The sequence below is a fragment of the Chanodichthys erythropterus genome, chromosome 13 (genome assembly GCF_024489055.1).
Source record: "Chanodichthys erythropterus isolate Z2021 chromosome 13, ASM2448905v1, whole genome shotgun sequence".
NCBI lineage: Eukaryota > Metazoa > Chordata > Actinopteri > Cypriniformes > Xenocyprididae > Chanodichthys > Chanodichthys erythropterus.
The window spans coordinates 36087090-36113246 of record NC_090233.1 but is presented as its reverse complement, the minus strand read 5'-3'; the positions used below and the strand labels follow the sequence as shown (position 1 = coordinate 36113246).

The 26157-nt window shown below is 36.5% G+C and overlaps 1 protein-coding gene across 4 annotated transcripts in view; it reads right to left on the bottom strand.

Moving 5' to 3' along the window:
- tenm1 (teneurin transmembrane protein 1) overlaps window positions 1-26157 on the bottom strand; it is a 186616-nt gene that overhangs the window by 93317 nt on the left and 67142 nt on the right. For all 4 annotated transcript variants that reach the window (XM_067406084.1, XM_067406086.1, XM_067406087.1 and 1 more), the window contains exon 4: window positions 1390-1627. In XM_067406084.1, the coding sequence (XP_067262185.1) occupies window positions 1390-1627 (238 nt within the window). The remainder of the gene's footprint in view (window positions 1-1389; window positions 1628-26157) is intronic.

The window sequence follows — 26157 nt, the reverse complement described above, 5'->3', positions numbered from 1 at the left end:
AGTTCATTTGGGAGAGAGCAACATGTCAGCAGGTATAGACATCACCATGACGATGACACGTTCTCGATACAACGCCAATGTCATCGGGCGTTCGGATCGGCCTGGCTAGAATCTCTCAGGCAATCCTTTAACCTGAGGACTTTCCTGCAGCAGTTGGCAGGATTTTTCAAACCACTCTAGAAAATTGGTAAATCCGTTTTTCTTTAACCCCCAAATCTTAAAGAAAATATCTGAATTGGTGGCATTCACTCTGTGGCCAGTTACAAGCCAAAGTGTATGGCAATTTAAACTCCATTAGCAAGCGAGGTTACATTTCTACACTTTTACTCTTAGCTTCTTTCAGACACTTCATTCTCCTTTAAAAGGAATAAAGTGATGTTTAAGAAACATGACTGAAGCTGCTGGGAAAAATGTATAAGGGCCAAATTACCCAGTATTCCTCTAATAGCCGCCAACATAACCATTCCATTTCTGCCTGCTGTTTATGGTGGGTTTAGAAAAGGTTCTGCAGTGCTTAGCATAGTTCAGAATACTTGAAATCTGTTATTAGGTATTGTTTGGAGACAGCTGGATTTGTATAATGGTGGCTTTATTTAATCACAACAACATGCTTGACCAATATGGCAAATCTTCATAAAACAATAAACATCTCTCCAGGTACATAATAGCTATAAGCATCAGAGTGGATATGTGACTCGGCTATGATTGTTTGTTCAACTTCTCAGTCAAAATAAGTTTGACCGCTACCAAATTCACCTTGCTGGAAATCTAGAAAAGCTGACATACATGATGTGCTCATATGCATGCACACGCACGCAGCTTTCATTTTCATCAATATCTTTGGGGTTTGTGTGCGTGTAAGACAATCACCCCAGGAAGACAGCTTCATTTCCTCCCTCAAAGCAGACACGTCTATCCTTCATCATTTATTTACTCTCCCATTTCTCTCTTTCAGAAGAGTAGGTCAACCCTCAATCTCATCTTCATCATCATCACCATCATATCTCTCCATCTGTCGTTCACAGACAAACACTCATGCACATCATTCTCTTTCGTTTGAAGACAAGAAGATTTAGTCATTTCAATCTCTATTTTACTTCCGAGCTTTTACATTAAAGTTTTAACTTCCTTTCTTGTAATTGAACACATATAAAGAGAGTCTATGTAGGCCAAATTTTGATTAAAATGTGGGTGTCAATGAAGAACCAAAGAAAATGGCTTTATAAAACACTAAATGTCTCAATGAAAAAGTAAAAATGTCAAAAAGGTGCTGTTTAGGCGTAAGGTTAATGGGCAGAAAACATCATTAGCTTAGTATAAAACAACAGAATTCAATGGAACGACCCCAGGCATTATAGAAAAACAAATGTATGTGTGTTCATATTTCACCTAGTCTCTAGTGGTATGTTGCTGTTCAGCGCCCAGGTATTGTGCGTCTGCCCGTTGTCATCCTGTCCAGCTTTGTTCCCGGATTCCAGTGGTTGGCATCGGGCGGGCAGCGTGCTCCTCTGCACCACCTCTGGAAGGGGAGCCGGTGCTGGACGGGCACAGGTGCACGCGTGGGGTGGTGGAGGAGGAGGGGGCAGGGGTCGAAAGGTGAACTGAGCCACAGGGCTGGAAGGGAGATCTTGAAAGAGAAAGATAAAAAATAGAGAAAGAGCAAGAAATGAGAGAGAAGTAATTATAATATTTAATGATAGTCTTCAATGTGTCCATTTCCTGAGAGAAATGGATCCTTTTAAAAATTGTTTCCCCCCTGTTTCTTGTACAGCCTCTATTTTCTTGTTAAACTCAAAGAACCTTTGGTAACACTTCACTTACAGCATGTACAAACCCGATTCCAAAAAAGTTGGGACACTGTAAAAATTGTGAATAAAAAAGGAATGCAATAATTTACAAATCTCATAAACTTATATTTTATTCACAATAGAATATAGATAACATATCAGATGTTGAAACTGAGACATTTTGGAATGTCATGCCAAATATTGGCTCATTTTGGATTTCATGAGAGCTACACATTCCAAAAAAGTTGGGACAGGTAGCAATAAGAGGCTGGAAAAGTTAAATGTACATATAAGGAACAACTGGAGGACCAATTTGCAACTTATTAGGTCAACTGGCAACATGATTGGGCATAAAAAGAGCCTCTCAGAGTGGCAGTGTCTCTCAGAAGTCAAGATGGGCAGAGGATCAACAATTCCTCCAATGCTGCGGCGAAAAATAGTGGAGCAATATCAGAAAGGAGTTTCTCAGAGAAAAAATTGCATAGAGTTTAAAGTTATCATCATCTACAGTGCATAATATCATCCAAAGATTCAGAGAATCTGGAACAATCTCTGTGCGTAAGGGTCAAGGCTGGAAAACCATACTGGATGCCCGTGATCTTCGGGCCCTTAGACAGCACTGCATAACATACAGGAATGCTACTGTAATGGAAATCATAACATGGGCTCAGGAATACTTAAACTAAAACTCTATAGATCAAAAAAGAAGCCATATCTAAACATGATCCAGAAGCGCAGGCGTTTTCTCTGGGGCAAGGCTCATTTAAAATGGACTGTGGCAAAGTGGAAAACTGTTCTGTGGTCAGACGAATCAAAATTTGAAGTTCTTTTTGGAAAACTGGGACGCCATGTCATCCGGACTAAAGAGGACAAGGACAACCCAAGTTGTTATCAGTGCTCAGTTCAGAAGCCTACATCTCTGATGGTATGGGGTTGCATGAGTGCGTGTGGCATGGGCAGCTTACACATCTGGAAAGGCACCATCAATGCTGAAAGGTATATCCAAGTTCTAGAACAACATATGCTCCCATCCAGATGTCGTCTCTTTCAGGGAAGATCTTACATTTTCCAACATGACAATGCCAGACCACATACTGCATCAATTATAACATCATGGCTGTGTAGAAGAAGGAACCGGGTACTGAAATGGCCAGCCTGCAGTCCAGATCTTTCACCCATAGAAAACATTTGGAGCATCATAAAGAGGAAGATGCGACAAAGAAGACCAAAGACAGTTGAGCAACCAGAAGCCTGTATTAGACAAGAATGGGACAACATTCCTATTCCTAAACTTGAGCAACTTGTCTCCTCAGTCCCCAGACGGTTGCAGACTGTTATAAAAAGAAGAGGGGATGCCACACAGTGGTAAACATGGCCTTGTCCCAACTTTTTTGAGATGTGTTGATACAATGAAATTTAAAATCAACTTATTTTTCCCTTAAAATGATACATTTTCTCAGTTTAAACATTTGATATGTCATCTATGTTGTATTCTGAATAAAATATTGAAATTTGAAACTTCCACATCATTGCATTCTGTTTTTATTCACAATTTGTACAGTGTCCCAACTTTTTTGGAATCGGGTTTGTATGTTTAATTAATCAAAAGGCTATTCTTTATACATTTTAATGTCCTACAGCTTTTAATCATTTTTATGGCCTTTTGTATAATGCATAAAAGCATAATTCATTAAAATACATCATCAGCATCCAGCATATACTGCTTTAATGATGCGTCATAGTTATGACAATCTGTTAAACTGATATTCAGTTCAATGTTCTGTTCAATTCATTCCAGAAAATTGTCACTCCCAGGAAGTTACACCATTTGGACCCTTCCTAAAATATAACAGGGAAACAAATACATACTCTCATTTAATTTTGTCAATTTTTACACAAATAGTAGTGCATTGAGCACATTTTCTGAGCTCAATCATTGAATCCTCTAACTAAATATGATTAAAATTATTCAAGCAAATACTTTTTCTTTTATTCATGTGAAATATAAGCTCATCAATAACTAAAAACCAAAATTTAGTTCCCATCTAGCATTGCCTCTACTGAATCATAACTTAATTTACCCTAAATCAGCAACTTTGTTACTTGAAACCCTAATACCCATCTTGGCCTTTTTTTCTTTTTTCATTTATTTTATTTTATTACAAACTTATATATGTTTTATTATATTTTTTTTAGGTTTATTTCTAGAAGAAGAAAAAAATCACATAAATTAAGCTTTGGAAACAGTACAGCAAAGATCAATATTATAAAAAAAAGAAAAGAAAAGAAAAGAAAAGAAAGGAAAGAAAAGAAAAAAGCACATCCTGTGAAGTCCAAGCTCCTGACACTTTGTAGCAACACAAAAATTTGCAATACTACATGATACATAATACAAGAAATACTTTATGGCATTATAGACATGGTTACAATAAAGTCATATAAAAGAAAATAAACTATACAACTTACGTTTATAAAAAAAAAAAAAAAAAAAAAATCTTTAGAATGGTTTATAGGCATAGGCTTCAAGCGAAATGTTACCTATTTTCTCACTCAGGCTTGTCTTGTCTTTTTATCTTTGCAAAAAAATAAATAAAAAAATCTACTTCAAGATACTTAAGCTTAAATCTTCTACTTGAATTACGGCAGGCTGAATGGTCTGTAAAAGCATCACAATAAGCATTCACAAGTGTCTGCATCCGTCTTCACTGAGATCTGATATTGCAGCTCCTGCACACATGCTGTGTTTTTCCATCATTTTCTCTTTTCTCCCATTTAAAATGAAGCGTTAGGGTCTTATACCTACTGCTAAACTCACCCTGCTGGAAAAAAGGATGATACACAAACGGCCACACAAAAGCGTCTCATCCTTCCCTACTAATTCTATTAGGCTCTGATCAGGGTTATCTATCTGTTTCAGTGAGCTAGAGATTCTCCTTATTATTTTTGTCCTTCTCTTTCTCTGTCCCTTCACTTCATGCCTTTCACCTAATCTCTTCTGAGAGCTAAAATTACTTCCTAATCTGAGAAGAACACTTTCTATTTGGAGATTTGACAAAAACGCACACACAAAACCACACACATGTGTGCGCAAAGCTCTAAATTTCAATCTCAATGAATGGACCCAGACACAAAGAGAGCAGCCGAACAAATTCAATTAGGAAACCTCACTCTTAAAGCTCTGGGATTGCATTACATAAGAGCTCTTTTACTCTCTCCATCACCTCAAAAACTAGATAAAATCAACTCAAATTAACACTCTTTAAAATCTATTTTGCACTTTTTTATGCAAAGCCACAAAGGTAATAAAAGCTGATGTGATTAGTGGGCAAAAGACACAAGAAGCATGGTTGAAAATTAGGAAGCCACACACACGAACACACATTAATGGACACTGGATTTAGGTTCACCCTGCAAACACCTTTCTGAAATCACTTCTCCATTATCTAATGCACTTAGAAATACATTGTATTTCACTTGGCTGTGGAGTTGAGAGTGAACAGCATTGATTTAGATTGGATTTGCAGATTAAATTAGACTGTCTCTGATCTATGAGATTGTATGATGTTTTAGACAGTGTAAATGCACAACGGTTTGAATGGGAATAGACCTCTGAATATAATGTAATCAAAGCACCATCCTTCATCGATCCAGCGGCGAATAAAACACAGAGACAATTCCCTCTGATACACCATCATCTATCCATCTATCAAAACGTATGTACTTATGTGTCTGTCCATCTGTCTATCTATCTATCAATGGTCTATATTATTATTCATTTATTTTTTATTTAAAATCTGATTACAAAAAAGTAATTTTTTATAGCTTTATATGTGACAATTGAATTTAGAAAGCATAATATTATACTATGAAAGCTGATTGGCTATTAATTTAGAATAAAGTATACAGTTTAAATTGGACAAAATAAGTCATAATAGATAAGAAATATTCCTTGGAAAAATGATATTCCAGTTAGAGTAGAGTTTTGAGAGATACAGATAAATTGGTTACTACAAGATCGCATAATACAAAAGTTTGTCTGTGTGGTCTGAAACAGATTTTGATAAAGGCCTACAGTATTTTATATGAATATTAATGTGCACACTGTGAACATTTGTAGTCCTGAGACTAAAATAGGAATAATTTAGGACAAAACCCCTATGACTTAATTATTGATTATGCATTTCACTGCATCGTTAGTAAAGATTAAGTAAACTTCCTCCCTCCCGAATAATTCACTTAAACTTTTCATTTTTATGCATGAATGCATACAGCTGGCTCTGCTATCACTGCATCCACACAGTTACCGTATGTTAGTCAATCCGACATGCTCTCCTGAATGGAAAGAGATCTTCAAGCATATCCAATTTTTTTTGGAAAGCAGCTTTAAAGGGTTAAATATTTGTTGTGATTTATAACATCAACTAATACCAATATTTTTATTTATTTATAAATTAATAAACAATAAAGTAACAATATATTGTGCATTCCTAATTGCAATACAAAAATTACACACACCATATACATACATATATATATAATTAACTTTACAAGAATGAGAAATACTGAGACAAACTATAATCAGTCTTGCAGAGGTGCAGCGCTGATGTGAATGTGTGAATGTATGTGTGTGTCAGTGTTTCGTTTGAGAAGCAGTGTAACATACACAGCAACAGTAAAACTGCTGAAAACACACACATACACGTAAACAAAGAAAAACACAGCATTCACATTCAACAAACACACATCAGCACTAACACATGAGATCAAACACACACAAGCTCATGAACGCACACAGCAAAGGACCATTAACCTGGCTGGTCTCCATGGCAACAGAGCTTGGCCCTCATAATCCAGTGCAGAAACCTTTGACTGAAAGAGGCAAGCATGGAAACACACACACACACACACACACACACACACACACTAAAATGTGTGTATGACACTGATTGCACTGAAGACGGCAGAACACATAGCTATATAATTCATCCTCGCTCTATAAGCACTCTGTACCTTTTTCTTGAACTATCTAATCCTTTCCTTCTTGCTCTTATTATGCATTGCTCGCTCTGTACAGATACAAAAACCAAGAGAGGATCAACTTATCAAAAAATAATGCGAGGTAATGTGTGTGTGTGCACGAGAGATGGTGGAAACCTTATAGCCATAAAACCGTTATTAAATATCCCTCTTACTACAAAATTACTTTAAGAAAATCAATCTGTTTCACTTATGGAAATTTACAGTTCCATCTCACCCACAGCCGTCTCCGCGGATACATGACACCCCCCCACCGCCACAGCCTTCACATCCTCAAATCTTCATCTGTCAGAGAAGACACCTTATTATGACACATGGTCAATAGATCCAAGGCAAATTCTGACAAACATCCCTCGTTTCACTTTACACGCCACAAGACAGATTGTGTGCTTGAAATTATACCCCCATTTAAAACTCAAATCGATGGCTTATTCCCAAGACTCAGCCGTATATTTTTAAGTAATATGTTACAAGACTTTCACATACAGATTCAGAATATCTTAACTCAGCCACAATCGCCTTCTGAAAGCAGAGCTTTAATTTTGCTTGTGTACTATAAAAATACAATGCAAATATTTTATCCTTGAAATGCAGTATATGCATAATGACTTTCGGTGGGGATAATCTTTTCAAATAAATTAAAACATAACTTTCAAATGTTGTAAGTTCGTCTCAATTCAAATTGCATTTTAGGAAACTAGCACAGTAAGCCAAATGGCAACAATTTTAGTAATATAATCATATTAAAATCTACAGTGAAGCGATAAATAATTGCAGCACTTTTGTTTTGGCAATGTATTATATGGAAGTAAATTAATGGCAAATGTTTTTGAAATAAAATTGCACTAATTGAAAAAAATATATGCATGGTGGTATATTTAAGCTGTGAATATTTCAATTCAAAACATTTCACATACATTTTCATTATTAAAAATTCAATAATTTATATTCATCTTTCAGAGTTCACTTTTGTTTAAAAATACAACCTATAATATTCAGCAGGCAATTTTTGGTCCATTTTATTTTGCTTTACAAATTAGTTTCCACAAATTCAGTGGTTCAAATTCAGCAGAAAATTCAACATTTCACATCCGGGAACTGCAGGAAAAGCAGTAGTGTACCGATGCATGATCTCCATCTGCTGTTAGTTGGCTTCACCAGCAGGTGCCGCTAGCGCGTGTTGACGAAGACCAAAGCAACAGTTAGAAACAGGTAATTCATTCATTAAAACGGACTTGCAGAAATGGAGCAAGCGGCAAGTGAATGTGTGATGATTATCAGGGCCAGTATAAATTCAGAAAAGCTGATAAAGACACAAAAGCTGCGTTTATGTTTAATTCAGTGTCTTTATGGTTACTTACCCTGTGTAGGCTACATAAACAGCTTTCTCTCCAGCGAATGAGATTATTACGTTATTCCCCGATGCTGATGTACAGATCAAACATTAAATCTGAGGTAGACATATATATCACTCTGTTCTTTAGTTTCCTTAACTTTATATCGCAATGCTGTGTTGTAATAATAGGGTTTTCCTCATACGTCATAGGATTCCCCTGCCATCAGGACATATAAAGCACTTAACATAGCTTAATGGACTAGTACAGTGATATGAAAGACCAATCTCGCACCTTATTTGTGATGTAAGTTATACTATATAGGCTCCAAGAAAGCAGATACTGGCATAAAGTTGGTTTGACGTTGAACATTTGATATTCGCAAATTTAGGGACCATCTCTAAAGTTACGTAATTGGTATTCACGTTTCTACCTTCAATAGTGTTTAAAGAGAATGACTTACAGTCACAAAACCAATTTTGTGCAGGTTATTTTTTTTTTTCAATAAGTGCAATTTAACATGCTTTTTATTTCAAACACATTTGGCATTAATTTACTTCCATAGTATTATCCAAGACTGATCATAATGGAAAATGTTCAAGCAGCCTATTGTTACTGTTCTCCGCCAATTTTGAGCCGATTTGCAGACAGGTAAAAATACTGATAACATATATATATATATATATATATATATATATATATATATATATATATATATATATATATATATATATATATATAATATATATATATATATATATATATATATATATATATATATATATTTTAGGGGTGTAACGATACGCTCAGGTCACGATACGGTACGTATCTCGATACAGAGTTCACGATACGATACGTATCACGATATTTTGAACAAAATGAAACTGAAATTCAAACAAGATTTATTAAAAAAACATTAACAAATTTCAATAATTTTCCTTGTTGTACATACAAGATCACATTTCAATAAAATAAATAAATATACAATTTTAATAAAAACCTTCTGTATTCAAATTAACAGTTGAATAGGGCTGTCTGTCACTGAAAAAAAAAATGTTAAATTTAACATGAACTTAGAATTATGAATAAGGGCCGTTCACATATCGCGTCTAAAAACGCGTGGAAGGCGCGGCCGCACCGCTTCTCCTTCTTTCCAAAGCGCTTGCGTGAACTGAGCTCTCCAAGAGGATCAGGATGTTTCTGCAAAGGATAAATGATTTCTAGCCCTTGCATTAGTTTTACTACGAGATATATTGATGGAGATAAGATATAAAAACCACCATGTACAGCTATGATCAGCTGTTCGGCTGAGCTTTTGATGTTTTGTTACGGAAAGGCCATAGCTGATCGGTTGATTCTTGTCACACGACCTGCGGTGCGCTCGCGGCATTCTGAGAAGTTGAGAATTGCATGCGTGGCACAACCGCGTTGATCCCATTATGAGTGCGTCTGCCGTGCGGCTACATTTGAAAATAATAACTGACTTGCAAGCGGAAAAGACGCAATATGTGAACGGCCCCACAGAACTTCTTAAAGCAAAGCATCGCAAGCGTCTTTGGCTTTTCTGTGAGCACAGCTGTTGCTGTGCACTGCGGTGAAAGAGAGCCACGACTTTTCTCACGCGACCATGCAAGAGACTGACTTGAGAAACGTTTAACCTGCTTGCAAGATTCAATGTGTGCCTGAAACACTTACTGAACTAGAGAGCTGATTGAGACACACCATCTACGATAAATCGTTACACCCCTAATACTTATAGTAATTTAAAAATGTGGTAGCATTGGATCTGGACAGGAAGGATAACTCTGGGAGTTGGAAGGGGTGTGTCGCGATTCTGCCTTCTCACATCGCGATACAGGTTCGTGGACCTGCGTATCGCGATTTCGGTTTCATATCGCATATCGTTACAGCCCTAATATATATATATATATATATATATATATATATATATATATATATATATATATATATATATATATATATATATATTTTACACACAGTATACATTAGGACTGGGTATTGATATAGATGTCCCAATTTGATTTGATTCCGATTTACAAGATCTCAATTCATTTTGATTCTCGATTCAATTCATTTCTCAATTTATGATTCAATTCAGTAAAATCAATGATTATATTTTTACTGGCCCCATCACAAAAAGTAATAAATGATCATGATCATAATAGTTATTGTTTTTGTTTTGTTGTATCCTTGTAATAAATTCATGGGTTTCATGTGATGTCAAACAGTGGTGCGGCTGCCATTTGTAGGAGCGAATTGCAACATGCTGTATATCTGCTATGCTGTGGGCTGATCACAAAGAAATGGATTTAACATTTTGCAATATCCCCACAAACCCTGAGCGTCCTCAGTAATGGATTGCTGCTATTGTAGGTCTTCCACAATGCCACCCATCCCGTAAAAATACGTGATTTAAAGGTTAAATGATGCGTTCTGTAGGCTATCAAATCAATACAGGACGCAATTTGTCCCGTATTTTACGTAGACCCACACATACTTGAATAAAGAAACAAACACTTTGCTGTGTGGAAAATACCAACACCAATAATAATGGAATAAATTTCACAAGAAATAGCAGAGAAGCTCACATTTGTGCGGGATTGCATTTAAGCGTTTTTGAGTCCATAGTGACAGAGTCTCGTATGCACTGTATACTTTACATGCACCGTAAATCTGCACATTTTATAAATATAAAAAAAGTCGAGCTCACGTCTGTCTTTTGGGGAAAAAGTTATCACTTGGGTCTTTCAGGAACTGAAAGATGATGAACTTTTGATGAACGCAAGGCGAACGCAAGGCAAACTATCCGAGCTAGACAGATAATCAATCACTGTATTTCTAGACATTGGTAGATAGATTAGATTAATGTTATTGATTTATCATTCATATTATTCATATACATACATAATAAATATACAATTTATGACATTTAAAAAAGTTTCTAAAAATTCTAAATTATTTACATAAAAATGGGACAAAAATTACATAATAATGTAGTCCTAATTTAAGTAAATGTTAAAATTAAAAATTCATCCCATCCAGGTAACAGCTACAGAACTGTCAAAAAAGTTATTGGTGGTTCAGAATGAACATATACTGAAGAGTTCTTCAGAAATAAATAAACTACTGTGTATTTAAAACAATAATATAAAATGTGTTCTGTTGCAAGTTCACATATATGATCCCATGTGTTTTCATGGTTTACTGTTGATATGTCGATATTGTTGAGGGTCGTGAATGTTTTGCTTTACTGAAGAGAGATGACTGGACTCTTACAGAACACTCCAGACTGTGCAGTGAGAGCTTTATTTCGTGCAAGTAATGTGACTGACAACACAAGATTTGCTTTACTGACATTATTGACAATTCCATTCAGAAATACTTGCTATTCGTGTAACGTTAATATCATTAACCCATCCTGAGGTGAAGTAGTGGTAGCCTTTAAAAGCACCTGCTTTTAAATGCCTTCAGAGCTTTGCCGTTGTATGAGATAGATGTAAATGTCAGCAAGCATAAAATTTGACAAGTTTTTACTGGACTTTAGTGGAGTAAGCAGTTTGCTTGATAGTAAATAAGAGTCAGTAAAAGTATCTATTTTCTTTAAATACCGTTGCTTTTCGCCGGTGGTGAGGAATGCTATTATAGTGTGTGACATCTTTCAGATCACCAAGGAGATGCTACACGTAGGTCCTGAAGATGGTGGCCATAGCAAAAAAGTCACATGCCTGAAACCCATGAATAAAGTTATGACACCAAAATTTTAGATACCAGTGAAATTTAACAATTCTCAATTCCATTTTCGATACCACAGTTAAAACTACTTGCCTAACTAATATAAATTTCAAATATTATTAAAGAGAAGTAAACAGTCATTAATAAAAAAAGAGTAACAAATAATCAAACTACAAGCAACGGCACAAATAAATAAATACAATAGAACAAAGATTTATATCAAATAATCAGTGCTTTTCAGGTGGGCTTAAGAAGAGTTTTCAGGTACAGAAAATGAATAATCAAAAGTAAAACAACACCGGATAATAAATTATTATTGTATAATCAGTGAAGAGCAGTGAGTAATTTCATTGTCTTCTGTAGTTTGATTAACATAAAAAACACCAACAGCAGCAGGAATAATCAGGCTGCTGTCACTTTAAGTCTAATGCACGGATCCAATGTAATGATACACATGCCTTGTCTTTCTCTACTGTTTACGTTAAGCCATAACCGACTATGTTTACTACTCGCCAAGGCGGCCATTTTGAGATAAATCTGTGTGAATTTGTCCATTCAAGCACAAGGAGACATGAAAGATAATTTTATTATATGCATGCTGTATGAGACGCGCAGCTTTCTGTAGGCACTTCGGATGTGTGCACTGCGCACATAAAACTTCTCACATAGTGCACGCCAGCTCTCTTTCGTGTCTTCTTGCGTTTGAATGCTTAAAAATTTGCGCAAATGATCGATCAGGACAGGAGATCTTGTTTGGGCTTCACCCTAAAATGAAAATTCTGTCATCATTTACTCAACCTCAAGTCGTCAAATAGAGAAGTGAAACCAGTGCAGTTCTTTAAAAATTATCTTTTTGTGTTTAACAGAACAAATAAATATGGATTTGGAATGACATGATAAATAATGTATATTTTAATTTTTGGGTGAATTATCCCTTTAATTAACTTGAACTGTTTTTGATCATTACTAGTATTTGAAATTGCCAAAAGAAAAAAAGAAAAGAAAAAAGAATTGTAAAAAAACAACAAAAAAAACCAAGATAAATTATTTTGCATTCTGAGCACAAAGTTCCATGAAGTGTAACATTCAATTCACTCTCTTCCTCTCAGTCAGGCTCAACAGGGACACATTTCAAGGGCGCACCGCTGGCTTTAACTGAGCTTTCATCTTTGCTTACCCCTACCAGCTGGTCTTGTTCACACATCATAAAACACACACACACATACAAACACATGCCACTCCCTCCAAATATAGCACATTGGGGGGTATTTTTTGTAAATTAATGTAAATTTTCTTTCAATGACTTTTTGTTTAATTATTTTTGGATTGATTGACACAGCCGATCTGCGCGCACCACAACATTTTCACACTTGTGGATCTGGCATATTAACAACTTGAAGAAAACTGCTAAACAAAGAAACATCTGCTGTGAATCCCGGCACACAGCCTCCACGATGGGTTTCGGTGCCACATCTGCTGCTGCTGTGACTCATGCGCCGATGCCTCTGCGATAGTCTTTGACTCTACCTTCGCTGCCGTGACTCATGCCGAGAAACCTTACGGATGTTCTCCCACTGCAGCCACGGTACCTCGGAGATAAGGTCTGCCTCGGTTTTATACGTGCTGATGTGTCACCTACCACCTGCCTGTTGCATCATACTCTCTCAGTTGCTCTTCTTTTGCGCTGAAGTTGCATCTGCTTTCATGCTCCTCTGCAGTCTAACAACCGGCCCCTCGAGCAGGAGGCCCCCGGAGGGCCCTTTGCTGTCCAAACTCTCCCACAATAAAACTTTACAACTGGACATCCCTACTATTTTATTTACATCAGCCCTCTCTTTTATTCCCACACCTCGTATCTATCTGTCCCTCCATTCTTTTCTCTATTCCCTTTCTTTGTTGTTGCAGTTGTTCATCCTTGTCTTATCAAAAAAACACGTGTGCTCCAATTATAAGCAGATTCCTCATTGAAAAACGATCTAGAGCTCAAGAGAGTAAATAAGCTAAAAAAAAAAAGGGGGGGGGGGTGAAAGCAGGACAATGTGTGTGTGTGTCTGTCTATAAATTTCTGGCTAGATTCATTGCTCTGTTTTATAGCCCTCTATTCATTGAGCTTATCAGATACGACACAGTCTATTTACAACAGACTTTATCACATGCGCGCACACATGCGCAAACAGCCATACAGTAAATCTTCTGCCAGTTATTCGCTTCCCTGCCATATGTAGAACTCTAAACGTCTCCAGAAAAGAAATCTTGATGGTACAAGAGCTTGTTATACTCGCTGCCCCTACGTCTTTCTTCTCCGTCCCTTCCCTTTTCATTAAATTCAGCATTCTCTAACAACATTCCTCTCATCTTTGTATATGCATGTGTGTATACACCATTCCAGCCTTCAGTCCACAAGCTAATCCATTAATTAGTTGCATGACTAACTCACCAACCTCGCGAGGCATCAATCAAACACAAACACACATGCACGTGGACAGACACAAACACCCCGAGGGATGAAAAATGAGAGGTGAAAAATGTATGTGGGAACACGCAGATCAATTCACAAGCTATTTACACATCTGCTTTAAAGAGAGTGTGTGTTTGTGCGTGTGTGTGTTTGCGCATTGTCCCGCAGTCATATTAAGTATTCCAAACAAACCATTTCAACCTCCTCATTTCCACCCCCCCACCCCTGTGTTTCCCATAATGCTTCAGGGCAGGTGACCCCCCCCCCCTCCTCCTCCTTGCTGAAGGACAGAATGTTGAGTGTGTGTGTGAGAGAGGATGGATAAAGGGGAAGAATGGTTGGGGTGATTAATTTCTCTTCCCTATTTTCTTGTCACACCCTTTGAGAGAGACAAACAGATGTGAACGTACATAACAAGGATGCCCGCACTTGTTGCACACGATTGCCCACCGATTCATAACACACGTGTGGTTACCCTGGTGACCTACATCTCGTTACCGAGGTAACATTTTTTTCTGGGTTACCATAGCTTATCCTAGATGTTGTTTATTGCATGGCGCTTATAAAACAGCTCCTTGGTGGTGGGTCGCAAACGTGACCTCACAGAAATCATAATGCGACTGATTCCCTATATATAGTGAGTGTTAGCTCCGGGAAACGAAGCGAACGGCGGTTACCGACTCTGAGCTGTCAGTTGTGCGACATACATATGCATCAGGTCTACTGCAGTGTCAAAACACCTTATCACAATGACATCCAACAGGGTGACCCGGAGGAGTACTAGAGAAATATGTGCATGTGTGTGTGGGGTAACGGCAGGTAAAGTGACACACTTTGATGACAGGACATTTAATGAGGTGATAGGAAAATGACATGCATTATAAAGACCCTGCTCTAACAGAGATAGAACGGGCGCTGACATACACGCACCTACACTCGCACACAAATGCGCATGGGGGAGTTTTTCTAAACCTCTGGAGAGAACAAGACAATCAAAATTTGTCAAATAACCTTTTTACTAAAATTGACAGAAGAGTGTGAGTGAAAGAGCTGGTCTGGTTATTTTGTGTGATTTCCTTGTGACAATAATGACCTTTAATGATTTAAAAGGAATGCATCATGTAAAATGGCAAAAAAAAAAAAAAAGCACTTAAAAAAATGAAATAACATGAAATCACTTTGTAATTACTCAGGAAAGCACATCTACAACTTCAGTGACTGACTGAAATGGTTTTGATAGAAAAAGAGTGCCTGCAAAGATTTATTTCTTGTAGGCGAATTATAAAAAAAAAAAAAAAAAAAGAAATAAAGCAAATAATTTGCAAGTTTATGTCTGAGTGCGTTGCATATTTAAAACATTACGATGCAACTAAGTTCATAAGCTCTGAGGATGAGTCACTTGAGTTTGTTGAGCACCGGGAAAGATTCTAATGGCATGTTTTTTTAAAAGGAAAGTATGTATGTAGTATTTTTAGCTAATCCAACCACCATCCTTCAAATCGGTTCTTTAAAACCCAAGCTACACTGTTTCCTTTCACATTACCTTCAAAGTCCCTCTCCAACTGTCAAAACACACACACAACTGTAGTGAAATTAAGGCATTTAGACCTTACTGATTAACCAACAGCCCAGAAAGGCAGAGGTAAAGAAAAACACAAACAGTCATGTCTGAGATTGTTAAACCTTATTAATAGCTGTGTAGTGTGAGCTAAATAATGCACTTGGCCTTTCATAGTTACTTAATTTATGATGTGAAGTGCAGTCCCCTACCTGCCATATTCCAGTCTTTACACACACACACACACACACACACACAAAATCACTGAGCCACTGTACATTAAAAAACTATTCCTAAATGATTGGCACACACTAATAACCTACACAAATAAACTGTCTGTAATGCAATTTTATTTACTACCAATTTAATGGTGATTTTGCTAATATTATTATTATAACAATAAAACATAATAAAAGTAATAAAAAATTAAGAAAATGTATTATGATGTGAAGTGCAACTTAAAGGAAAAAAATGATTAAGAAATTAAGCATGATACTTTTTAATTGTTTCAATATGTTAATTTTTAGGACACAGTTTATGCAGGCTGCACAGGCCATTTGAGGGTACAAACTAATGTGCACAACAAGAGCAAACAATCGGCCCCATTATCACAAACAAAAAGACAAAATATAAAAATATATAAATAACATATGTGCATAGACATATACATACATAGATACACGCACCCCTACGCTGTGTGAGGTCATTTCTCTTTCTGGCACAACATGTCAGCCAAACACATACCCCTGACATTAATTAATCAAACCATCAATCAATTAACACAATAGGATTAACAAGCCTTGGGAAGGGATTTACACATGAATATATAATGACTCTCTCTCCCTATTGCTGTCTTTCTTTTGCATGCTGGGAGTGGGTGTGTTCAAATCTGGCATGTGTGGGAGAGCTGTATGCTGGGCTTTCTGAGTCCCCTTTCATGCAACTGCACGATTTTTCTTCTTATTTTTTTCCCTGCCTTTTACTCAAAAGATGCTAAATATTCATATATTTTCGTTTAGTTTTTTTTTTTTTTTCAGTTGAGTGGCACGCTGTGCCCTGCTAAGTTCCTCAGTAGTTTTATGCGTGGCATCTGTCCCTGTGGGGGGTGGGGGGTGTGCCACCTCTCCCCCCTAGTACCAAGTTCACGTTTGTGCTGTAGGCAAGTTCCACAGGAGGACGTGCCCTCAGCTGTCTGTTATCAGAAAATAAATTTGGCATCAATTAAGGAAAAAAAATCTATTTTTGAAAAATGAATTGCTGGTTAGCCCACACAATGTGCCCATCACAATATCCAATACAGCAACTTCTTATTAGAAAGCAAGCTGTAGTGAGAGCAATATGATTTTGCAAAGAAAGAGCAGTCAAAATAATTCTAGGAGACTGTTTCTTTTTGGAGAATGATTCCATATTTATAAGGACTGTCAATGTAATGCGTTAATGCATGTGATTAATAAAATATGTTGAAAACTCTTAATTCTTTTTAATGCCGTTAACGCATTAATTCAATTTGACATTATAACTTGCATTATGTTTTGTGTGATTTCTAAAGAGTGGTCAGAAGATAGATAGATAGATAGATAGATAGATAGATAGATAGATAGATAGATAGATAGATAGATAGATAGATAGATAGATAGATAGATAGATAGATAGATAGATAGATAGATAGATAGATAGATAGATAGATAGATAGATAGATAGATAGATAGATAGATAGATAGATAGATAGATAGATAGATAGATAGATAGATAGATAGATTACCACATTGGCAGCATAAATAGGGATTGTCTACCACATTGGCAGCATGTTACACACTTAACTTTCAGAGCCAGGAAGTATTGGCATTTCTCTACCATAGCAATGTCTGACATAACTAAGCCTCCTCATGCAGGCACACACACTCTGCCAATAATGACCTGAAGTCACGTTGAGTCATGTTTATTTATAAGGCACTTTGGGTCACAAGTTGAACTCTCACAAAACCCAAGTGTGATTTAAAACCAAGGAAGTGTGATCATGCTCACTCGTTCTTTTTCCTTTGCTGGGAATGCTAGAAAACCATTAGCAGAATCTCTGATATCTCCTGTTGCATCATTAAAATTGGTAAAAAAAGAGACAAAAAGAGGGAAGATGCAGCAGTGATGATGCTGATATTTAGAATAATAGCTCCATTAGGAGATACTCTGTTACATGCCACATAACACCCTCTAGCCACATGTGCTAATGTTTCATGCTGATTATCCTCCAGACCACGGTGCAATCATATTAACACACTTTATGAGATAAAAAAGGCTTTAGGAAAGTGTTGCTGGAGCTGGTCTGCTACACACACATACACATAGGTGGGTGTGCCTGTGTGTGTTCCAGAATGGACCACCTTGCCAAGCATCTGCTATGGAAGGAAGCCAGAGTAAAATCTGGGCCATGGTGCATCTCTCTCTCTCCCGCCTTCAAGTGTCAGCTGTATGGAGCAGACACCGAGCGTGTTTTCTGTGATCAAAACAATAGGGACACGTGTTCTGTCTCTCTCTCTCTCTCTCTGTGAAAGGGAAGAATTTCTCCATCAAATGTCCCTTCCATGTAAGGTGACAGACGGAGCAAGAAAGGAAGGCTAAAGGAGAGAAGTAAGATGTTCTGATTGATAAGGAGGGAGAAAAGACGGAGGGATCTTGAATAGCTAAAGTGACGACTTCAGAATTTTAAAATAGTGACTTGCCAGTGATGTGTTTTTAAAGGGATAGTGCACCCAAATTTTCTCTTTTGCATTTCACAAAATAAAATATTTAGAGCAGAATGTCCAGAATGTTTAAATGCACATAAGGCAGTTTTTATATAAATATATTAATAACAGAATTGTTTTTACTTCAGTTTGTCAGAGAAATATAAACATTTAAATGACAATAAACTGTAATAAATTGCTTTCATGACAGATGTATTCAAACATACGTTAAATAATGAAGACATCACTAACAGTTTAAGTAAAAATATAATGAATATTTAATATAGTGCATATATTTAGCAAAATTCTCTTCTCTAGAGTTTTTCTAGCTAACTAATGAGTTTATGGACACTGAATAGCTTTCCTGAGGTAAATGTAACATTAAGTGGCATTGTATAGCCTACAAGCTGTTTTATTGATGTATTTCCCCAGTTGAAACACTGATTGAGTGTTTTGAGTGAAACACTGACATGAGACAGCATTCATTTTGGTAAGTTCAGTAATTTATCTTTCAACATACCCTCTGGTGTTCAGCTATGTTTATTTCTTGCTGTAACTAGTAGTAAGGAGGAGCTTAAACTGAGGCGGCTACAGTGATGTGTCATGCTTTTATATTGTTTTTTTTTTTTTTTGTCTTTGGTGGCTACTATCATTGGACATTCTAAACCAGTGATTCTAAACCAGCAGGCTTGAGTCCACTAGGGGCCTCAGAAAATTTCAATCAGGATGACTTAAAGGAGTCATGAACTGCATTGATTTATTGTTTTGTATTGTTTCCCGGGGTGCACTTATAATGTTAGTATGCTTTTTTACATCAAAAATTGTCATAATTTAAGAATTAAAGGCATTTTTTCTAACCTCTTATTTGAACACTCCGTTTCTGCAGTGTCTGCTGTGAGACTTCAGTGTAAATGCCCACTGCTGTGATTAGTTAACATCTTTGCATATGAAATAGTCAAGTATTACTCTCTATGTGGAACTTTCTTGAAATCTTTTCGCACTTTTTTATTATTACAGCTCTTAAGGTTAACTAATCATGAAAAGCGTTATTCATTATAGCATTACACTTAGATCTATGGCAATATATTTAGATTGTGGCATGAAAGGCTGCAGTGATGAACATTGTAGCCGATTACAAACATGTTGTTGAGTGCAAGAAAGCAGTGATCTCGTCATTGCAACTCAGTTTCTGCACACTAACTAATGCTTTCATCATAACCAACAGTTCAAACATGATGTAACTAAGAGATTAGTTGAATAAAACAGGAGTTTTGAGTTGTTTGATTGACAGCTCCAGTGCGCACTGATTGATTGACAGCTCCAGTGATTGTAAAGGAAGTGTTCAAAGAGCGCTCTTGTTTCTATATATAATTTATAATTTAATTACCATTTAAATAAACATCTGACTGTACATGAATCATTACATATCAGATTAGGCATTAGAATTAACACAGTTACTTACATGTTGTTGCATTACTGCATTAAATCTGTTTGCAAAGCCTGCGCCGAAATGCGACTGATTTACCAAAGAATCCACAGTGGAATGTACCATAATGCTCAACTGAGACATTCACATTGTTGAAAATAAATAACCATATTCCTAGCATTAGGATCCTTTGAAAGGTAATGCTATTTTTAGTCCTGTATCGCTCTTCTCTCATCTCACTAACAGGCCGGTGGGAGGGGCTAACATTGCAATGATAAAGTAGGCATTGATTACTTCTGCGGAGGCGGTGTTTCACTTATCTATGAGATATGACATTCTGGGATGAGTCGTTCGCTGGGCCTGGTGTCAATAAAATCTTTTATTGGACTAACAAGGAAGTTGTCAGTTCTTAAACTTACAAGATATTCTTATAGTAGTATGATGACCTCTTATATATCAAAAGTTCAAGGAAAAGTTTATTTTTCAATTCATGACCCCTTTAAAATTATTTAAAAAAAAAAGACAAAACAAGCATTATTGTAAGCCAACACAACTAAAAATAAAGATTTTTTTATTATTATTTATTTTACATATTTTACATCACCCTTTTAACAACCTTTTTGAAAAAAGAAGAAGTGGTGCCCATAAAACTAGAGATAGAGAGTCTTTGAATACTGTTGTGGAAAATGGGGGGCACTGGAGTCAAAAAGGCTGAGAAACACTTTACTTAACTAAAGTAAAGTGATTGCTTTCTAATTTATAAAATAAAGATTAGTCTTTATTTTTGTTTGTATGATTTTAAAAGTAAAAAAAAGAAAGAAAAGAAAACTGCTGTGGAGTGAAAATTAAAGAATGTAAATTTAGGAAATGAAAGTATGTTTGAAGAGAGATGAAGAGAGAAAGGGAATGAGGATAAAATTCTGTCATTCAAGAGTTTATGTGAGGAGAATTCAACATAGACCATTATACAGGAGATATGCATTACGCTTTAGAAAACAAATGTATACACTCTCACACACACATATACATATATGCAGGGATGAACTGGGGTTAAAAACAGCTCCCATGTTGGCCTTTCACAAATTAGGGTGTATAATTCCTCAATATACTATAGTGTTCATCACCCTTGCATACAGTATATTACAGACTATTGCTTGCTTTCTTATCTAATTAATATATACAGTACACTGTATATTTCACTGTACTTAAAATGTGTTTTAAGTACAGTGAATGATTTCATTGTACTTAAAATGCATCTTAAATAACTGTCCTTCCACTGAAAATCAACAGTATGAAATGTTTAAGTTGTCAAAAGGTAAGATTTTCTCAATGAAATCATAAGGACCAGAGTTTAAATCTCAGATTATAATGCATTACTTTTCAATACACTTAGCAGCGAGAGCATTTGATTGGATTTATTTTATTATTGTACTGACTTGATTAACTAGACCTGTACTGTATGGTGCTATATATAAAATCCAACCCCTACATGTTTGGTTTAGCAGGTGAGGAGACTCAAAGCAGCAGAAGTGGGATGGCAGCCAGAATCAGAGAAATAAGTGACATAGGGAGCTGCTCTTTAAAACAGTGTCTATCACCTGTAACCTGCAGAATCTGTGACTTTAATGATGGAAGAACTTTTCTTCCTTTAAATCATAGGGCTAATCCAAAAATATAAATGAGACTGCAATTATGGCTGTTGTTAAGACTTTTGTGAAAAGTGTACATTTCAGCATTCTCATGTTGTGTCAACATGTTTAATTTATGTGATTTTTTGCAGTTAAGCACTGTAACTAATTATAGACATATCTTTTTGCTCTTGAAAGCAGCAGTGAATCACAGGCGCTTAAATTACTCTAAAGCCCGTGACACACCAAACTGACATCAAAGAACTAGTGGCCATGAAAGCTGACGGTGTTGTTGCCTCACGACTCAACTGAGCCCACCCAGATGTCTGTCTTGCCCACCCAATCAGAATTTAGGCAAAGAAAGTGTTAATCTTTTTTTCTTTAACAATTTGTGCATTGATTAAAAGCAATCTGCCTGCTGTGTGCTGACAAGTTTGATGAAGGGCTGTAGAATGCCCAAACCAAAAAAAAAAAGAAAAAAAAAGAAAAAGAAAATGGCAGTATTTATTATTATTATTCTTATTATTAGCTAAAAGTAAATGTGCATTACACTCACAAGGCAGCTTTAGTCTGTAGGACAAAAAAGCAGAGGCTGGCAATCACAGCTCATTTAAGAATGTGCATTTAGTGCATGGATGGAGCAAGAACATAATGTATGTGTATAAAATGCAGATGCATGGCTCAGTTGAAACCTTGCTCTCTTTGGTAAAAAAAATGGAAGCATTTTATTTAAAGTAAAAATAAGATATAAACACTGGATAGGTGTTCTATCTAACTCCCCAAACCCCCTCACCAAACTACCCCCCTAATGCCTACCAAAGATATCTGCCAGCACACCCTGGTCTGGCTTGAAGACATCGCAAAGACTGCAGCCAAAGGCCAAATAACACATAAGTTGCACCTGCCTGAGAGGATATAACTATCTATACCAGCAGTAGTCTATTTTCGATATTTAAAAAGGGAAACCAAAACTAGGACTGCAGACATACAGTACAAACCATAAACATAGCAACGCCTGCTTATCATTTTTAACATGAATCAGTTAGTCTGCACTTTCTTTATTCCAGACAGCCATGTTGTTAAGTATTGGAATGCTAAGGTAAGACAAAGATCAGAGTGATCACCTTCCATTAAGAAGCTTTAGAGACCAATAATATAAATTTAGAATATTTTGTATTTGAATTGGGTTTTTGAATTTGGATTATTTCAAAAGAAATTTCACTAACTTTCAATCTTGGTCAGGGCTCGAAATGACCTTTTTTACTTGGTAGCACTGGTGAGCCAATCAGATTTCTTTAAATTTCTTTAAATTTAAATATCACATTTAGCTCTCTGCCAATTGAGCAGAACGGTTTAACAATCGAACCTGATCCTGATCTTTGCCACACACTTGTCCTAGCGTTTCTTTTGTTTGGAACTGTTTCCCCATATTTAATCAAGTTCTCATGCTTAAAATAAGTGGATTCAGTGGCGAACGCAGTGTTACCTGCAACCTCTGCCCCACAGGCCTTACAGTGAACATATTGCATTGAGACATTTTCATGGCGGAGCTAGTCAGTCTTTTAGCCACTCTCTATGAAAACTGTAAACCTTATCTAAAATCTGCATTAAACTTAGGAAGGTAAAGATAAAATTTAATTGGTTATGTAACGTTGGTTAGAAAGATGGACCGTGGAATGTATCAGCTCACAGCAGTCCCATATTGTGCAGTAATTAGCAAATGTTAAAAAAAATGAAACAGGTCATACCTCAACAATTATCTGCACCAGCACAAATGCTCCCAGATATATTTTTAGGTCGCACAGATTACATTTCGGGAATAATATGTGACCAAAATGGTTGCAATTTAGAGCCTTGCTTGGTTCATAATATATACAGTGCACTGCCAACGAGTGATACATCAAAACGCTCCCGTTATAATCACAGACAGAGATAAGACACAAATAAGTGGTTTAATGTGGAGTAGATGGCTTTGGTTATAACGGGAGCATTAGTAGTCCAAAACTCAGTGCATGGATGGTTCAGTCAGCTCACACTGAAATGCAGGACTCAAACAGTCTGTGTAATGTGGATCTGTGTAAACCTGCAGTGAGTGACAACACTAGAATGTAAATTGCTGCTTACTGTGTATAATTTATCTAAAATCTAAAAATATTTTTGTGCTGCTAAATAGTCTAATGTAAGGTTGACTGTTCAAGCACACTCTTGTTTTACTGATATAAGTATTTAAATGTAAATTCTATCAATTGGAATTGGTATTATTCCAATTATCCCTGTAGTTGAGATATATATATGTGTGTGTGTGTGTGTGTGTGTGTTACATATATATATATATATATATATATATATATATATACACACACATATATCTCAACTAGCCCTCCTTGCACATGTGAATGGTGAATGGATAATGACACGCATATAAAGCAGACACACGGTAAAGGAAAAAGAGACAGAAGAGACAGAAAGAGAGGAGAGGGGTCTCAAGAGCTGACAACTTGCCTAACGATGAAAGACTCCCACCTACCAGAGCTCTGCCTTCTGCCTGCCAGCATCTATGGTGAATAATCTGCCTCTTACTTTATCATGATTCATATTCCTGATTCAGATTCATATGTATAACTCACATTTACTATTGTTGTTATTTTATGTTAGATTAATATTATTATGTATATTTTTGTATTTGTTCATATTCACACATTGTATCACATTTATTACTGTCTTCATTCTCCCTAATAATGCTTTTGCATTGTTCTTTATTGTAACTAGTGCTTTGGCAAATCAAACAAGCCATTATTTGTCACGCCAATAAAACACATCGTAATACTGAAAGAAAGGCAGACAGAGAAAAGCAGAAAGACATAGAAGAGAGCCTCAGGGAGAGTAAAAAATGCTAATGTAAAAACTACAAACTGTACCAGTGGCAGATGCTGAGGGGGAAAGGATAGAAAAAGAGAAAGAGAAAGGGAGGGAGAGATAACTAAGCGGCGTCTGAATGGAAATGGACAGAATGCAGAGCATAGGGACGATGCGGAGAGAAACACAGATAAACAGATTGTGTGAGCGAATAAAGAGACCATTTTTAAAACCGGTGTCTTAAAACACACACATATGTGTGACAGAGGGAGAGACAGAAAAAGAAAGAGAGAAAATCTCATCCCTATTCTCCTCTCGATTTATTACATTTCCTCCTCCTGAAATGACAGGAGTAATTTTAAAATGTCTCATCGTGCCACCCTTCAGCACACAGACACCCACACGCATGTGGAAGAGAGCAGTTCAAAAGGGATTGTTTCGGAGACTGTACTCGAGATTAAAACTGTGAAAACCTCATTAAAACTGACACTAAATGAGACTTCAAGCAGAAGCGTTGGCCGTGTAAACATCACCCAAATTACACAGGTACCAAAACCCTATTTCTAAAATAGTTCACAGCTGCATATCTCCTCTATAATAATAACGTTCTTCTCCTCAGCAAATACGCTCAACGTAAAAGTTTAAGCGGCAAGCACACTCAAAAAGATCATTACGGGTGCTGGATGATTAAAGGCGGCGTCATTAGGAAAGATATCATTAAAACAGAGAGGACGGGCCGCTAGAAACCACATGTGTTCAATTATTGGGCTGAAAAGGTGCAGTGCTACAAACACACTCGCTGAAGGTTCAACTCAATCTTCTGTTTTTAATCATTAAAGCTTCTGTGGAGCTCAGACAGCCCTCCAGGCTGGAAAAACACCTATCAAACTTTCACAATTCCACTTTTTTTCCGAAGAAGGTAATAAAGTCTTGATGTATATGTGAGGGAAACTGCATTAACTGTGGTCTGGCACCCCGAAGCAAATAAATGCACAAGTATAACATGTTTGGACAGCTCGAACAGCATCCGATTAGGCACGTTTGGTGTCACGACTAAGAGCCGTTGTTTCCTCCTTCATGTATAAATAAGCTTTCCTAAAGTGCAAGTCTCTGTAAACAAAAAAAACTACTTAGCACCTTCATTATTGTACACTAAACCATCTGTTCTGTGTTTTTGCTTTATTAAATTGAACCTAGTCAATAAAACTAAGTGATGAAAAACAGAAATCAGAAAAACAGATGAAAAATGTCAAAACCGGAAAAAGCTCGGTAATCTGCTCCCATAGGGTGAGCCTTGTGTAAGGAACAATGATGTTACTGGAAAATTTGATTTTAGACAATTTTCATTTTTTAAATCATTCTGTTCTCTCTCTCTCTCTCTCTCTCTCTCTCTCTCTCTCTCTCTCTCTCTCTCTCTTTATTATTAAACTCACTGGTAATTGTGTTACAAGCCCAGATGCTTAACTATAAGTATGCCGCCATCCGTTCTATTCGAAAATCCTTTTAATGGTTCTCAGACTTTAGCCCTCTCATAAATCTCTGTGTGCCCAAGAGATTATTCTCCAGTCTGGAGTGTTAGATTGTCTGCTGCAGGCCTCAT